Below are 17,455 nucleotides of genomic sequence, written 5' to 3'. Positions count from 1 at the left end.
ACAATTCTATGATTTTTTTCTTCGATAAAGGGAAATAAAACGCCGCCTTTCCCATCTCTATCTACTGCCCTCCCAACTCCCTCCCACGCTGTTAGTTGTGCCAGCTGCATGGAGGAGGAGGAAGGGATGCATAGGGCTGAAGCAATTGGAAATGGCAGTGTAGTTTCCCAGACTCAGAGTCGCAGGAGACAATATGGACCCCCAGCACATTGCCTTATCCCCTCTCCTCATGCATGGGATGGACGTTGCTTAGCTCCTCTGCGACTTCTCCCTCGGGTGTTGTACAGAGCTTTGCTTCTGAGAGGTGGCACAGAGTCTGTAGACTCTCCTGGCACTGCCCAGCGCCATTAGGGTCACAGAGCAGCGTAATTGTGGCCATCCTGATAAAAAACACCAAACTTTTAACTTCAGTTTTTCAGCCTCCTCTGTTCAGGTGCTGATACTCAGCTGTTCTTTGTGTTGGGGGGAGCAGAAGGCAACATCGCTCCAGATTGCCTGACAGATGTGTGGGGAATACAAAAGAAGGCAGCCCTCAAGAGGGTTCTCTAGGCTGTAAGTACAGATTTAAAGATGCTTGGCTTTCCAGCGTAGGTGCTGAGAGTTTCTGGATGCTGTTACTGTGCATGGGAAAAGGGAACGATGACCTTCAGTAACGAAGTGGGAGGGCACTGCATGCGATAACAATGCGGTTGCCGGAGGATGGCATAGCTAGACACTCATCCCATTATCATATGAAAAAAAAAAAAAAAAAAGGTTCCATTTCTAGTTTCAATACAAAAGAATTTCAACCTCAGAGTCTCCCTGGAACGGAGAGTGAAAACTAAAGCAAATTGTTAATCCTGTAAGAAACATGCTAAAAATGGTTTCCACCTGTGTGTGAAGTCTCTGTGTGCCACTGTGACCTACAGTAGTCCATTTGCTGACCACCTCCCAGGTAATTGGAAAGATAAGCAAATACAAACTAAAGTCCCTTTTTCCTCCTCTGATTAGAAGAGTAAAATACTTCATTGGTAACTCCAGACTTCATTTTATTAACATTCTGTTCTTTCCAACCATGAGGATTCTGTGTAGCTAGATGGGATTGGCATGAACATAGTTACATTTGAAACAGCATTTGAACATAACTGCTGTAATCGTATTAGGGCCAAATTCTTCTGTCCTTTGTCCTAAAAGGCATCTTCATCAGGCTTTTCATCAAAACTTTCATTCCATCTACACTGCAAGCTGGAACAGTGTTTTACTATATTCCACTACATAGTTTATGTATGGTCTTGCTCCAAGTTCAGCGAGTTAGATCTTTTTCCTAGAGGGTTATAAGATATATAATTCTTCTCATTCTTTCCCCTCCTCTCCTTTTTCTTTTTCTTTTTTTTTTTTCTTTTTTGTAAGTTTGAATTTATGTAGAAAAATTACAGAAACCTTCAGGGAACAAACTGCAGTCTGAACAGAAACTAATCCCTCTCATGCTTCACTTTTTTTTTTTTTTTCTTTTTTGTAACTTTGTATTTCTGTAGAAAAATTACAGAAACCTTTAGGGAACAAACTGCAGTCTGAACGGAAACTAATCCCTCTCATGCTTTGTTCAGTAAGAAGTTTAAGGCTGAGTAGTCATGACAGTATCTTTTGCAGATCTCTCAACTTTGAATTTTCTGGTAGGAAATTAAGATAGTAATAAGAAGTCCTAATATTGGCACCTACAGGACAGGAAACAGACTTAGATGGGATAACTGTGGAAACAGAGAGCAGGAAAACTCCCTCAACCTTTACACAGAAAACTGTTGCTATTTAACTAGCATAGATATACTTGCCCTTGCATTTTCAGAGCTTAGAAAAATTCCCTTACATTTTCTAAAATGTCAGTCTTTTGGGTGGATGTTATGATGTTTAACAATGTAGTGGAATTTACACTACAAACCTGTACATACAGAGAATCTCCCTTGTACCACGCTGCATATTTTCATCAAACATATTGGCCTTTTATCAAGTTCATCATACTTTGGGTTTAAACTGGATAAAGGGTTCAGGACAGCCGGGGGGTGAGGACTAATGAATACATAAATAATCTGATCACCTAAGACTCATTCAAAATGAATAAAAAAGGAATGTAATTCCCTTTAGATACATAGTGAAAAGCTAATAGCTGAAAAGGTCAGTTTAATACTTTCATGACAAAGAGCAATTTTCTAGGCAGCTGTCAGTTGATAGGTATTTATAGAAAGTCATCATTTTTCCTCTGTAAAACTCAGATTAGAGTCGACGAGAGCACCACAAAACAATTGTTTCTGGCACTGATTTTGTGAACCTTTCTAAAGTGGAACTCCATAATATGCTTCTCCCAAATCACCTATTTAGGATCTAATTGTGGCCCCATTCAGTTTAGTAATACAAGGTGGATCACAGGTCCCCAAGACGTAGCTGGAGCTGCCTGAAATGATAACTCAAGATTTTCCAGGCTCAGCTGAAAAGACACAAGGTAAGCAACTATTATGAACCTGTTGTTCTTTCTCCCTTTCCTTGGTGTTGTCCTACGGTAAGGGCAAATCATTACTGGTTGACGAGCTGGGTAAAATTGTTGGACATGGAGGTTTTGCAGGGGTAATGCAAATGTAACGTCACAGGTTGGAAACCAGAGTGGCAACAGCTCGCTTGAACAGGAAACATGGAGAGGAAGATGGACGTGTTGGACACCCAGTATTGACAGCAATGCCGTAAACAGCACTTGCCATGGTAGTGTGGAGCTCGGCTTGGAGCCATCACTTCTACTTACCCTGCTTCTCAGACAGGTTTTGCAGCTGTCTCTGAGTGCTGCTCCTGCCGTTGCCACCCGAAGGAGCCAGCCCTGAGCTTGGCATCAAGTTTGTGGCACCACTATGGTTGCTTTGAGGCGGCAAGGCGCCACGGGGCACCATGAGCCGGTGCGCATCCCACCGTTGTTGGCTGCAAACATCGCAAGCTGCTAAGCCAGCCATCAAAAAAATCAACAAAGATAATTCTTGAAAGTCACGGGGTTGCCATACAAAGTCTTGGACTTCCACCTTTAATTTCTGAGCTGGCAAAATCTCATGTAAGTCTTTCTCTGCTGGGGGACGGGGCCTGAAAAAAGGTTCTGCTATAAGTCACCACAGGGGAACTTCGGGAAAGGGACTGAGGCGAGCGTGGAAGGCAAGGAAGCAGAGAAAGCACCTCCACGCCGAGAGGGAGGCGACAGCCCGCCCGAACGGCCCGCGGCCTCCGTGAGGAGAAGCGCCGCCGTGCCTGAGGCTGCCCTGCCTCAAGATGGCGCCCAGCGCCTCACCCCCTCACCGCGCAGGCGCCGCGGCCCCGGGGCGGGCGTGACGCCGCCGCCGCTGCTGCTTCTGGGCCGAGGCCGCCTCCGCAAGGCGCTGGCCGGAGGACTCGGGCTGCCGCCGGGGCTCATGCTGCCTTTCCCCCTTCAGGCTGGAAGATGAGGTTGCTGACGGCCGGTCTCTTGCTGGTGGCACCTCTCTGCGCCGCCTTCTACCTGCCCGGCTTGGCGCCCGTCAGCTTCTGCGAGGAGGGCGAGGAAAGCGAGGGCTGCAAGGTGAGAGCCCTGACGGGAGGGCCCGACGCGGACGGTCCCCCTACTCCTCACCGCGGAGACCGCCAGCGGGGCGAGCCCCGCAACGAAGGGGTGAAACCGCCGAGTGTTCCCCTTGACCCGCTCCTGGCGGGCCCCGGGCGGTCTCCCTCAGGCGGCAACCTTTAGCTCCGGGAAGCCAGCTACCCCCGGCTCCCTTCCCTCGGTGCGCCCGGTGTTTTATTATGGCGAAACCCTCCTCCCTTTTCCAGTCAGCGCCGGGAGGGTCCTTGGCCGGTGCTCCGTTCCTCGCCGCAGCCTCCTGTGGCGGCGGCGCTGGCGAGGGAGGGCGGCTCCGGCGTGGCCCAGCGCCGCGGCGGCGACCGGGGCCTGTCACGGAGTCTGTGGTAACTCACCCATGGGGCAGCGAGCTCCCAGCCCTGTGACAGCCCCTCGCCAGATAGCAATGCGGTTCGTGTCGGCACCGCGTTTGTTGTTGCGAGTCTGGATTTTCATCCTTTTTCTCCCTCCCGCCTTTCCCTGCTCCAGTCGCTCATCGAGCTCTTTGTGAACAGACTGGACTCGGTGGAGTCGGTGCTGCCCTACGAGTACGATGCGTAAGTACATCATAACCGGCTTATGGAAGAACTTAGGAAGCCTGGTTTTTATTCTTGGTGTGGTGATGCAAACTCCTGGTGCAGTACGTGCGTATTTCTCATAGGCAGTGTTTTGGATGAAGAGGTGGAAGAGTGAATCCAGGGCTCGGCGGCAGGAATGAGATACAAGAGGGTGGAAAGGCTGAAGGCCACACCTGTGCCTCCTCACCTGTGCCTCCTCACCACCCCGTGTTATTGCCAGGCTGCTGGGTTTAGTGTTGCCTTTGACACATTTGAAAGTTCTTCCTGATAGGCAAACCTAGGAAGACAGGACCTTTGTGTTCCTTGCTTCTGGCAACTAAACGAAATTGGAAGAAGCGCCGTTTGTTCTTTTGCCTTCTTCAGCCGAACGTATCTAATTCTTGGGGGTTTATTCTTGTCTGTTAAAACTATAACCTGCTTTTGCAGGTGTTTAATAGGCCTACTGAGCAATGATAACACAATGGGCTTTGCAGCCTTGCTGTTGGGCATACAGAAAAGAGGAACTTCCTGGTGGTGTAGGTCTCACCCCGTGCAGTGCACCAAGAGCAGTGAGGCCAGAGACTAGCTTGAAACGCCCACAGTGTCTCTCTTTGCATTAAACTTTATGGCAGCCATTTAGGAATTTAGGCTTATTGAGGAAAAGTAGTTATTGACCAAAGATAAGTGATTATTTTTTTTTCTTTTTTTCATAACTGCTACCCATGTTTAAATAACGAAGATCCAGAATGGTTACACCCCCTTTCCTATACGCAGCTGTTTCAGACTGTATGTAGTTGAAAAGAATTGGTGAATGGCATTTGGCAGTGTGGCACGATATATTAAAACCACTTTGCTGCTTTGGAACATGTTTCACATGAAATACTACTTATAAGTAGTATAATAACTACATAACTAAATAGTATGATAACCCTTTAAGGAGGAGGTGTAGTTATTTTCCTGAAATATTTTGCAAGAGAAATGGGCAGTCCGTAGCATGAAACATTCTATTGTTTGTTTATATTGCAGTTTGAAAAGGGTGCTTGGACTAGGCATCGTGCATTTTGTTAAAGGTACTTGTTAAGGATACTACTGTGCTATATCTTGGTTGAAATTTATATCAAAATAGCAATATTTCTATACAATATATGCCAAATTTCTTTGCAAAGGCACTCAGATTTTTCCTAGCAGTGGCTGAACTGCCAGAAGCAGCATAAAAACTGCCATGTAAAGGAATTAACTTGAGAAATTGTTTTAGACTGATATTTACAGTTATACGTCAATTAAAATTTAAAGGTAATCCTTATCCTTTCCACCTTTTTTTTTTTTCCAGTTTTGACTTCTGTCAAGATACAGAAGAGAAAAGACCATCAGAAAATCTTGGACAAGTGCTGTTTGGGGAGAGAATAGCGTCATCTCCGTATAAGGTCATTTTGAAGTTGATCCTGTTTAAATTAGATAGCTGTCATTCTGGTGGCTGGAATCCATAGACATAGCTGAAAATCTGATAATCGTGTGATTATTTTTTATTTTTTTTTAGTATAAGCTTTGTACTGTTCATTAAGAAAAACAAAACCCCTCCCACTTCCCATCCCAGACTCAGGAACCGTTTTCATATACTTGGTTGTGCTATTGCACAACTTCCAGAGTGGGAAAGGGAAGCCAAGTTAGGGCTCACTTTCACCTTTTCCCTGCTTGTCTACACTTAACATCTGTTGTCTAAACCCAAAATTTTCATTGTTGATGCATGTCACTTGAAATCTTCTGGAAAATGTATGTATGGAAGTATTTTGTATATTAGCTGTGTAATACTTTTCTGTCTCATGCTCTGCTTTAGCAATGGCCAAATGCAGCATCTCTAAAAAGCTGCCCAGTCAACTTGGGTAAATGATCAGCCATAAAGAAGATGTAGTCAAACACTGGTTCTTAATGCTTGAAAGCTCTACACTGTTCAAGTGCAGTTTCCAGACTGGGATTTGCTGGTGAAACTGAAACCTGGGCTACGTTTGGGTGTGAGGGTTGCTAGATAATCCAAATCCCTGTGAGAAAAAGAGACAGCAGAGTTTGAGTCGACTGCTGCTCAGTCTTTAGGCACACAGTCACATCTTTTCCTAGTAGTGTTAAGGAGGTGATGCCACCTCCATTGTGTAAACTGCTCCTAGAAGTCTCTTTTTCTTTGACTCCCTGAAATAATGTAATTTTAAGTCTTACAACAGCTGGCCACAAGGAGCTAGCATGATGGGTCATTTGGGCTGGATACCCATTGATTAGATTAAGTATTATACTAATTAGTTGTTTGAAATGTCTGCACGGGTCATTTGGGCTGGATACCCATTGATTAAGTATTATACTAATTACTTGTTTGAAATGTCTGCTTGCTACAGTAATTAGAAAATGCTCTGTTATTGGTTAGGATTCAGACCTCAATAATGTTAGAATTTTCAGTCATGTTTTAAGTACGGTAGCTCACTAACAGGTAAATCCTAACTGGGTTAGAATTAAAGTCTGATATATAAGTGTGAGCACTTTTGTGTTAGGTGGTGTCTGTACTTGAAGCATAAATGCTGTGCAGCTTGTTGCATTTTTGCCAGCCTTGTCTTAAAACTTAGTTGTCGTGGGGGGAAAGAAAAACCATGAAATGTTAAAAAAATGTGTAGTTCTAAGTCTGGTTTAGCACATGATGAAATGATAATGAAATGATAAAACAAACTGATAAAAGAAAAAAGCAATATTTTTTCTGCTCCAGTCCTCAATGTTTATCTGGAGGTAGTTCATGTGGACTATTAAAGAGGTTTCTTAGCAATGTGAAAGGGCATTGCTGGTGCTGGATATACATAAATCTTGATATTTAAGTTTAAGCTGTTGTATGGAAAATTCTGGCTTTAGAAAGTTAGAGCAAGGAAGTGAAGTATCTCAAAGTCAGCTTTACATGAAACAAAACAAAGGCTAAAAGGTTTTTGGAGCAAAACTAAAATTAGTCTTTTTGGGTGCTTTTTTTTAACAGTTCACTTTTAAAAAGCAAGAAACATGCAAGAAGGTTTGTACAAGATCATATGACCCAGGAAACAGCGCTGATAAAAGCAAACTGGCTTTTTTGAAGAAAGGAATGCAGTTGAATTATCAGCATCACTGGTAAGATGAGATGAGTGCTTGAGACTGGGATTCTTTTTTATTTTTTTATTTTTTTTGCTGGCTTTTTAACATTCTTATCTATGTTCTTTCTTCCTTTTTCGATGTGATGGTTGTCTTCCACTGTGCCTGTTGTGCGCACTACTGAAAACTATGTGCATTACATGAATGTTAAATGTCAATGTGAAATAAGGCGTGTGCCTTTCTGAGGATGTTTCTTTGATGATTTCTCTCTAGGATTATTGATAACATGCCTGTAACGTGGTGCTATGATGTGGAAGATGGACAAAAGTACTGTAATCCAGGATTTCCAATAGGATGTTTTGTTACTCCAGATGGTAGAGTTAAAGATGCTTGTGTTATAAATGTAAGTGGTGGAATTTTTTTGTTGATGTTGTAATTGCAGTTACTGTTTCATTTTTAATCTTTCTTTTTCTGAGAACAGATAACCCTGTAAATGTGGTTAATGTTCAGAATTGGACTGACAAAGCTGAATGCTGCTTGTGTATGCAGTACCTCACTGGTACAATTGTCCAAAAAAATGTTGTAATAGATCTTTTGACCAATATAAAGCTGCAAAACAACTGTATTGGTGTCTAAAAGCCATGGGAAATGGAGGGTTTTGTTCTGAAATTTCATATGTATCCATCCTTGAACTTAATAATTTTTTGTCTGTGTTGTATTTGGCTGCAAAGACCTTCTTTTATTGGTTTCAGATAGAAGCTTTCTAGTGAAGACCTAGAAATGAGCACTGTGTTCTAGTTGCAAAAGTTATGTCTAGCACAGTTTACGAGTTATATGTGTCAGGATTTTCCCAGGTGGCTGGAAGATAACAAACACAGCTGTGACACGGAAAGTATCCTATTGACAACAATCTGAAACATGTCAGTCACCCTGGGAGTTCCACGGTGAACTAGTACAGTTACAAATAATAGGGAGAGAGTTTTTTCCCTCCTGGGGTGAGGGACCAAGCTCCTCTCAGTGAGGAAAAGAGCCCTCTGCTTTGCCCCATGACTTACTGCTTCTCTGCAGTGCTGTGGCTTTATTTGTCTTCAGTGGGTCTGATGCTGCTTGGAAGTGATGCATTTCTCCTGCACTTTGAGTTCACTCTCTCTCTACAGTCACCTTCCAACTCGATTACTCCCTAAACTATTGAAAAATCATAGCCTAGGTCTGTGAATTAAATTACTTGTTAGGTGTCCAACTCTCTACTACTGTGTGCGTGAGATTGGTTTTGTGTTAAATTGATACTGCTGGATGTGGTGTTGGAAGCTACCTGGTAAATGGAAAACAGTTGTGGTGAAGTCAGCATTTAAATGGAAAGTTGATTGGTGGTTTTTTTTTTTAGGCAGGAGCCTTCATACAGAAGCAGCAATAGTTGAATTTCCTGGGGCTTAGGGAGCTTGTACTGTGTATCCATGAAGTGCTGTGCAAATCCTGTGTCCTAGCTGTGGTGTGGATGCTCTGCCAGAGTAGCTTCACACCCAGGGTCAATTTTAGTCTCTAGATTCTGGTTGTGAAGAGGATGTTGCGTGGCGTAGCACCAGCAGGATGGTTGTTACGTGGGGAGATGAGTGTATCACCATGGATGTGACTGTGACCTCTGGGCTGAGCTGGGGAATGTCATCCTCTTTTAGAATTATACCCTCAAATACCTATTCCAGCAGACATAATTATCTCTTTAAAAATGGGGACAGGAAAGGAGTTGTTGTCATGCAATGGCCCAGCTATGGTTCATCCTTGCATTTATACAGCTGATGAGCTCTATTATTGTTTCAGCTGATACTTTGGGAATGGAGGAGACAGGTACCTAAAGGTGGGATATGACACAGGTGTGATCCTAGTCTTTTCCCAATGGGAACCTCATTCATAGTGAAAGAAGAGGAATCCAGATAAATTTAATTCAAGACACCTCATATTTTGCTAGGAGGGGCCAGAAGTTGTATGGCAGTAGGAAAATGGCTAATATACACTAATAAATAACAGATTATTTTTTTCTTTACTTGGAAACTCAACTAGCAGTATGTCATCCTGGTCCCCTAATTCAAATTAAACAGTGGGTTTTTTTTAAACAATGACAATGTTGAGAAGAAAAGGAAATCCAGGTCAACTTAGTTGACTCTGGTATCATTGGAGCTTTATATAGTTCTTTATCCTTTGAGAATGTGGAATTATAGGGCTGACAAAGCAGAATAGCTACTGAAAGTGAAAGGTAGTTTTTTGAAGCAGGAGCTGGTTTGTAATGCTTTGGGAATGTGATTTACTTGTACCTTGAATAAGTACAGCTTTGAACTTGTTTTGGCAGCTTTTTGTGGTAAATACAAAAATGATGCCAAATATTTTTAAATTTTACTAGTGACACAGATGTGATAACTTTATTATGTAGGTTGTATTTATATAACACTATAATATATGGATAAATATATAAATATCTTCTATAGGCATATTAAAAAAAGATAAATGTTGATGTGTTTCCCTTATTGCTCCCTTGTGGGACAGGAGTCTCGTTTTAAAGTTCTTGACTGCTTGCGCCCTCTCCTGTTGGAGAAGTTTCTCAATCTCTCGATGGTGTTTTGTAGTCTGAATTTAACAAGAAGAACACTTTCTACCTCTTCAACCATGTGGACATAACAATCATGTACCATAGTGGGAAGGATGAAAACTGGCCTGGTGCAAGACTGGTGATGGCAAGACTGAGACCACAAAGGTAACTGGGCATTAAAGGAGTGAGTTTTAGTGTTAGGGAGCCCTAACAGTAGTTGTGAGCTTAGAAATGATACTTGGGTGTCAATGTGGTGTCAATAAGTCCTGAGGAACTGGTTATTCTGAATTCTGGTAGAGCTTTCAGTGTACTGGTTTGCAGCTGGAATTGCATTTACAGAGAGTAGTTAAATTACACTTAGTCATGGAATTTTGCTTTTAAAATGTTCTCCAAGTCCTGAGGAACTGGTTATTCTGAATTCTGATAGAGCTTTCAGTGTACTGGTTCGCAGCTGGAATTGCCTTTAGTAGTTAAATTACACTTAATCATGGAACTTTGCTTTTAAAAATGTTCTCCGAAGTCCCTTCTGATGGAAAACTGCTTATGTGAACTCTTAGAACCTGACACAGTTAAAGCTTCCTCGTGCTTTTATTGATTTGTAGCTGGGTGTACATTACTTTCTTTTAAAAGATGTTTTTCCAGATACACTGAGAAACGTCCTTTAGCTGAGTGACAGTTTCCCGTGTCATCTCTTACTGTTGCTGTGTTGCCTCCCAAATGGTCCTCAGGAAAATGGTTTAGGGATTTTTTTTTTATTGCTTATTTATTTTTTTTTTTTGTCAGAGTTAGGTTGATGGTTGGACTAGATGATCTTTAAGGTCCCTTTCAACCCAGACGATTCTATGATTCTATGTGCTTTGTCTGAATGTACAGTATTTGTACAGCTGTACTTTTTCCTGTTACTTTGGATACTGAGGTATAGGTGAAATACCAGGTTAATGCTGCTATTCACAACAGCAGAAGACGATGACTAATTTTCTAAGTAAACTAACTTATTTTCTTAAACAGTAGTTTCTGTGTTGACCAGAGAGGAGGGGCAGCCATTCAGAGGTCAGGAACAGACTGAAGTGATTATTTTGGCCTTTTTCTGGTCTTTTCATGCCCAGTTCACACTTAACTGTATTTGAAAACTGCAGTCTATTTATAAAATTACCAAGTAGGTTACTTCTTTTTAGCTAAACTCTTCCCTCTTTTCTGCAGAGATTAAATACATTCTTAAATTGTGCTACCACAGTTTCTCAAGTCACATAGACATGCAGGGTACAACATTGTGTATTCTTAGTTTTTTCTGTTGCAAAAGACACCGTACAGTGTATTTTTAGTGAATTATACTTCTGATGCATGCTCATTCCTTCCACTTACCTCTGCTCTGATCTGGTAGTGAGAAGGTTCTACCAAGCTCCTCCGTTTTTGATTAAAGCTTTATCAATTGAAGCCAGAATGGTTGAAAAATGAGAATTTGCCTTTTCCCCAGTAACGCAGACCACAAGGGGGCACAGTGAGGTTGAGCATAACCTTAATTTTGTCATTCTCTGACCTGCTGTTTCGCTGGGTGCTTTGCTTCAACCTTGAACCTTCAACCTGATGGGGAGTAATTGTGGTTGGAGCACCTGAAGCCTTCCATGAAAGTTTTTATTATCTTGTGGCTTGATGTAGTTGTTAAGATATAATAGTGCATATGAGGTGGAATTGCTTATCTAAATTGGATAAATACAACTTGCCTGAAAAGGTGTGAGAGGGAAGCTATTTTTTAGTGTTAGAAGAGGTTCAGAAGAGAGAATTTGAGCAAACCTTAAGGTTTCTTTGACTTGGTGCCTCTATAGCTGTGGTATTTCTAAGGTACTACAGAGAAGGGTTTGCTTTTGGATTTCAGAATGTAGAATGTTGTTCTGATTTGTTCTGTGTTTTTCAGGGTACAAAAGACTGGTGAGAGGTGGAATTAGAGCATTTATGTACAAATGGAGAAAGGAAAGGTTCCCACAGTCACTTCTTTTGCCCCAGTGTAAAAAAAAAGTTAAAAAAAAAAGATACTCCCAAATCCACCAAAATAAAATACAATAAGCATCCTTCTCCTTATGAAACTTGAGGGAAGGTGAAAACCTGTGGGAAATAGCTAAGAAGCTCTCTTATCTTCCTTACTGATGAGCACACGTTGAGATTAAGTCCCTCTCCAGTAATGCAGTCTTGTTAAAACGTGGAGGGGAGGCATGATGGCAGAGAAGGGGTATTTTGTGTTAAAACTTAACATCTTACCAGGTGGAGATCTCCAGACTTTGCAGCCTGGTTAACCAAGCAGCATTTTAGCTAAGGACCAGGGCTTCGTTCTGATCATGGCAGAGAAGTAGGTTCCCACAGTCACTTCTTTTGCCCCAGTGTAAAAAAAAAGTTAAAAAAAAAAGATACTCCCAAATCCACCAAAATAAAATACAATAAGCATCCTTCTCCTTATGAAACTTGAGGGAAGGTGAAAACCTGTGGGAAATAGCTAAGAAGCTCTCTTATCTTCCTTACTGATGAGCACACGTTGAGATTAAGTCCCTCTCCAGTAATGCAGTCTTGTTAAAACGTGGAGGGGAGGCATGATGGCAGAGAAGGGGTATTTTGTGTTAAAACTTAACATCTTACCAGGTGGAGATCTCCAGACTTTGCAGCCTGGTTAACCAAGCAGCATTTTAGCTAAGGACCAGGGCTTCGTTCTGATCATGGCAGAGAAGTGGGTGGGGTGAAACCACATCTCATGACCTCTCAGAAGTGGTTCTCTTCTCCCATAGGGCTTCGTTCTGATCATGGCAGAGAAGTGGGTGGGGTGAAACCACATCTCATGACCTTTCAGAAGTCTGTGGTTCTCTTCTCCCATGTGCTTGACAAACAACTTGGTGTTGCTTTTTGTTTGTTTTGTGGGTGTTTATTTTTTGTCAAAAAAGGTTGACGGTTGGACGAGATGATCTGTGAGGTCCCTTCCAACCTAGAAGATTCTGTGATTCTGTGAACTTCACTTAAAATGTTCTCAGATGCTTAGGAGTGTGAACAGATATTAACTGAATGTAGGATAGAGATCCAAATTCTGAATAATGATATCTAATTATATACATGATTTTATTTTTGTCATATCTCTAACTACAAACGTAAGTATTAATAAAAATACATTTTAAGATACTAGGCCTTTGTTGGTAGAAGAACAGAAAAGGAGGTTCTCAAAGAAGTTGAATATCTGGTACAACACGATACACATAGCCCTCCTTGGTTGTTTGGTGGGTTGTTTTGGGTTTTTTTATAAGGTTTTAATTACCTCAGAAAAGAACTTGTGAAAATTCATCCTGTAGGGCATATACAACTTCATTTAACCTTTTTTTTAAAATTACTTTTACCCTTAGCTACAAACATACAGATGAGAACAACTTAAGTTGTGAAGGTCCACCTATGGAGATTCCTGGAGAATTCACCAGTAAATTGAATTTGATCTACACCTACTCTGTGACATTTGAAGTAAGTATTGAATCTGTTACATGAATATGTAATTCCCCCAAAGAATGGAATTAAAACAGCTGGATAATTTGCTAATAGCTGTAACTGGATTAAATCCGTGTAAATTCTGTAAGGATGGTTGTGTGAAGCAGGTTTTCCAAAACCTATTATTTTTCCGTTACTGTAGTTTAAGGGACACTTGGAATGTATAAATAAAGCCTTTTTTCCCCCCGATTTATTGCTAGTAGAAAAGTAGTAGACTGAATAACTGCAAGAGTTGTCTTGAGGTATGCTCTATTTTTTTCAGAGTTCAATCAATGTACTGAGTCTCATGTTGAAGAAACGTTTATATTACATTTGGAGATGCTTTTATGTTAAATGATAATTTTAGCATATAGTAAAGCTGCTTGTTTTTTTTTTCCTAGTGAAGTTGCAGGTTTTGTCTGATTTTTGTATTGCTTTTATTTTATTCCCTAGCTTTTTTTTGAGTAGGTGGCCATTTATCTTTTAGACTTAATACTCTGATATGTAGTAATACTTCAATGCTTTATTCAGCCTGTTATGACTTATAGGAGGAAATTAGGCTTTCTTGCAACTAGGTCTTTACCCCAGCACAGAAAGTGAGCCTCCTCTGGGGGTGAGAATAACGTGGTTCAAGCTGCTTCAAACCTTGGTACCTTGGTTCCAGCCTGTCCTGAAAGCATGGTTGTTTTTCTGATGGAAGGCAGCACCAATTTTACAGGATTTGACTTGAGACCACCAGCTTATTTTGTAGAGGCAGCGATGTAGCTGTCACATGGTAACAGCTTTCATTCTACCAAATTGAATTTGACTTGAACCAATGACCTTGAGGTGCAAGGCCCTGTATCCCATTACTTTTCCCTCGAGACACCTAGTCCTCCTTAGCCTCTCTGATTTTACTACATGAATGAGCCTCCTGTCTGTTAACATTTGTGTTTAAATCTTGATGTTAAATTGCAATTTAGAATTGGAATGAGAGCTTTGGCCAGTTGCTCTCAAGATGTGTTAGGATTTGGGCTACCTACTCCCTTTTTCTCAGGTGAGGTTTCTCTGCCCTGGGTCCAGGCGCTTCCAGCAGATGGCACTCGGCACATCTCAATCACTGGGGGCTTCCAAACTGTTGTTTTTTCTCTGTTATCCATTAGCCTTGGTGTGAAATAATACGAAAGGAAAGGTTCCCACAGTCACTTCTTTTGCCCCAGTGTAAAAAAAAAGTTAAAAAAAAAAGATACTCCCAAATCCACCAAAATAAAATACAATAAGCATCCTTCTCCTTATGAAACTTGAGGGAAGGTGAAAACCTGTGGGAAATAGCTAAGAAGCTCTCTTATCTTCCTTACTGATGAGCACACGTTGAGATTAAGTCCCTCTCCAGTAATGCAGTCTTGTTAAAACGTGGAGGGGAGGCATGATGGCAGAGAAGGGGTATTTTGTGTTAAAACTTAACATCTTACCAGGTGGAGATCTCCAGACTTTGCAGCCTGGTTAACCAAGCAGCATTTTAGCTAAGGACCAGGGCTTCGTTCTGATCATGGCAGAGAAGTGGGTGGGGTGAAACCACATCTCATGACCTTTCAGAAGTCTGTGGTTCTCTTCTCCCATGTGCTTGACAAACAACTTGGTGTTGCTTTTTGTTTGTTGTGTGGGTGTTTATTTTTTGTCAAAATTAGGTTGACGGTTGGACGAGATGATCTGTGAGGTCCCTTCCAACCTAGAAGATTCTGTGATTCTGTGAACTTCACTTAAAATGTTCTCAGATGCTTAGGAGTGTGAACAGATATTAACTGAATGTAGGATAGAGATCCAAATTCTGAATAATGATATCTAATTATATACATGATTTTATTTTTGTCATATCTCTAACTACAAACGTAAGTATTAATAAAAATACATTTTAAGATACTAGGCCTTTGTTGGTAGAAGAACAGAAAAGGAGGTTCTCAAAGAAGTTGAATATCTGGTACAACACGATACACATAGCCCTCCTTGGTTGTTTGGTGGGTTGTTTTGGGTTTTTTTATAAGGTTTTAATTACCTCAGAAAAGAACTTGTGAAAATTCATCCTGTAGGGCATATACAACTTCATTTAACCTTTTTTTTAAAATTACTTTTACCCTTAGCTACAAACATACAGATGAGAACAACTTAAGTTGTGAAGGTCCACCTATGGAGATTCCTGGAGAATTCACCAGTAAATTGAATTTGATCTACACCTACTCTGTGACATTTGAAGTAAGTATTGAATCTGTTACATGAATATGTAATTCCCCCAAAGAATGGAATTAAAACAGCTGGATAATTTGCTAATAGCTGTAACTGGATTAAAGCTGTGTAAATTCCATGAGGATGGTTGTGTGAAGCAGGTTTTCCAAAACCTATTATTTTTCCGTTACTGTAGTTTAAGGTGAAGCAGGTTTTCCAAAACCTATTATTTTTTCGTTACTGTAGTTTGACACTTGGAATGTATAAATAAAGCCTTTTTTCCCCCCGATTTATTGCTAGTAGAAAAGTAGTAGACTGAATAACTGCAAGAGTTGTCTTGAGGTATGCTCTATTTTTTTCAGAGTTCAATCAATGTACTGAGTCTCACGTTGAAGAAGTGTTTATATTACGTTTGGAGATGCTTTTATGTTAAATGATAATTTTAGCATATAGTAAAGCTGCTTGGTTTTTTTTTCCTAGTGAAGTTGCAGGTTTTGTCTGATTTTTGTATTGCTTTTATTTTATTCCCTAGCTTTTTTTTGAGTAGGTGGCCATTTATCTTTTAGACTTAATACTCTGATATGTAGTAATACTTCAATGCTTTATTCAGCCTGTTATGACTTATAGGAGGAAATTAGGCTTTCTTGCAACTAGGTCTTTACCCCAGCACAGAAAGTGAGCCTCCTCTGGGGGTGAGAATAACGTGGTTCAAGCTGCTTCAAACCTTGGTACCTTGGTTCCAGCCTGTCCTGAAAGCATGGTTGTTTTTCTGATGGAAGGCAGCACCAATTTTACAGGATTTGACTTGAGACCACCAGCTTATTTTGTAGAGGCAGCGATGTAGCTGTCACATGGTAACAGCTTTCATTCTACCAAATTGAATTTGACTTGAACCAATGACCTTGAGGTGCAAGGCCCTGTATCCCATTACTTTTCCCTCGAGACACCTAGTCCTCCTTAGCCTCTCTGATTTTACTACATGAATGAGCCTCCTGTCTGTTAACATTTGTGTTTAAATCTTGATGTTAAATTGCAATTTAGAATTGGAATGAGAGCTTTGGCCAGTTGCTCTCAAGATGTGTTAGGATTTGGGCTACCTACTCCCTTTTTCTCAGGTGAGGTTTCTCTGCCCTGGGTCCAGGCGCTTCCAGCAGATGGCACTCGGCACATCTCAATCACTGGGGGCTTCCAAACTGTTGTTTTTTCTCTGTTATCCATTAGCCTTGGTGTGAAATAATACCTGATACCTTCTGTTTCTTATCAGTAGTTTCAAAATAATTTAAATGGGGAGAAGTATCTTTAAATAGGAGAACATCGGTTTCGGGGAAATGAAATGAATTTAAGAATAAATTAACCAGTAAAATGCACAACTGTTTTATGCACACTGCTTTATGTCCTTTCTAATATGGCAGGTGACTTCTGATGAGAAAGCTGTGGTGTCTGCTTTAAGTCATTGAAATGAGCAAGATATTTACCTCTGTGTGTGAAAAGTACACACTGTTGTGCCTGTAATGTGCAATACACAAATGTGAGCGTGTGAGCAGTTGGGTACTCAAGTTTAACACGCTTTAGAACCACATTTCTGAACTTCTCTCTCAACCAGCTGTGAGCTACTGTGATCAGCTACTGACTGGGCTGGTAAAGAGCAACTTAGGCCAATTTCAGCCACCTTGTTGTGTTGGTGCAGTTCTTCATTGCTACATCTTCTTCATCCAGAACACAAATCAGAACTTAAAAATTCTAGGCTGGAGACATAGTCTAAATCTTGAGAATTAATTGTATGAACTTACCACCTGGTGGCTAAATAGAAAAGTTCAGCAGAATGTTCTGCCAGTTGGGAGGTAGAATTTGGTAGCAGGACAGCAGATGTATGTCACCTGAGACCCAGCTGTAGAGGACAAGGCTTGGGGGTCAGAAAGAATCATCACTTGTACAGCTCTACAT

General features: G+C 41.1%; 1 protein-coding gene across 1 annotated transcript in view; it reads left to right on the top strand.

Moving 5' to 3' along the window:
• Positions 1-3,339: 3,339 nt before the first annotated feature.
• Positions 3,340-17,455, top strand: part of LOC106895716 (transmembrane 9 superfamily member 2-like) — a 37,818-nt gene continuing 23,702 nt past the window's right edge. The window contains exons 1-7 of the mRNA XM_014955326.1: positions 3,340-3,562; positions 4,088-4,155; positions 5,486-5,579; positions 7,157-7,284; positions 7,519-7,648; positions 9,861-9,988; positions 13,198-13,309. Coding sequence (XP_014810812.1) covers positions 3,446-3,562; positions 4,088-4,155; positions 5,486-5,579; positions 7,157-7,284; positions 7,519-7,648; positions 9,861-9,988; positions 13,198-13,309 — 777 coding nt within the window. The 5' untranslated portion in view covers positions 3,340-3,445. The remainder of the gene's footprint in view (positions 3,563-4,087; positions 4,156-5,485; positions 5,580-7,156; positions 7,285-7,518; positions 7,649-9,860; positions 9,989-13,197; positions 13,310-17,455) is intronic.

The sequence above is a fragment of the Calidris pugnax genome, unplaced genomic scaffold (genome assembly GCF_001431845.1).
Source record: "Calidris pugnax isolate Ruff unplaced genomic scaffold, ASM143184v1 scaffold38, whole genome shotgun sequence".
Classification (NCBI taxonomy): Eukaryota; Metazoa; Chordata; class Aves; order Charadriiformes; family Scolopacidae; genus Calidris; species Calidris pugnax.
Note: the sequence above shows the minus strand (reverse complement) of the source record. Positions and strands in the feature narration are given on the sequence as shown.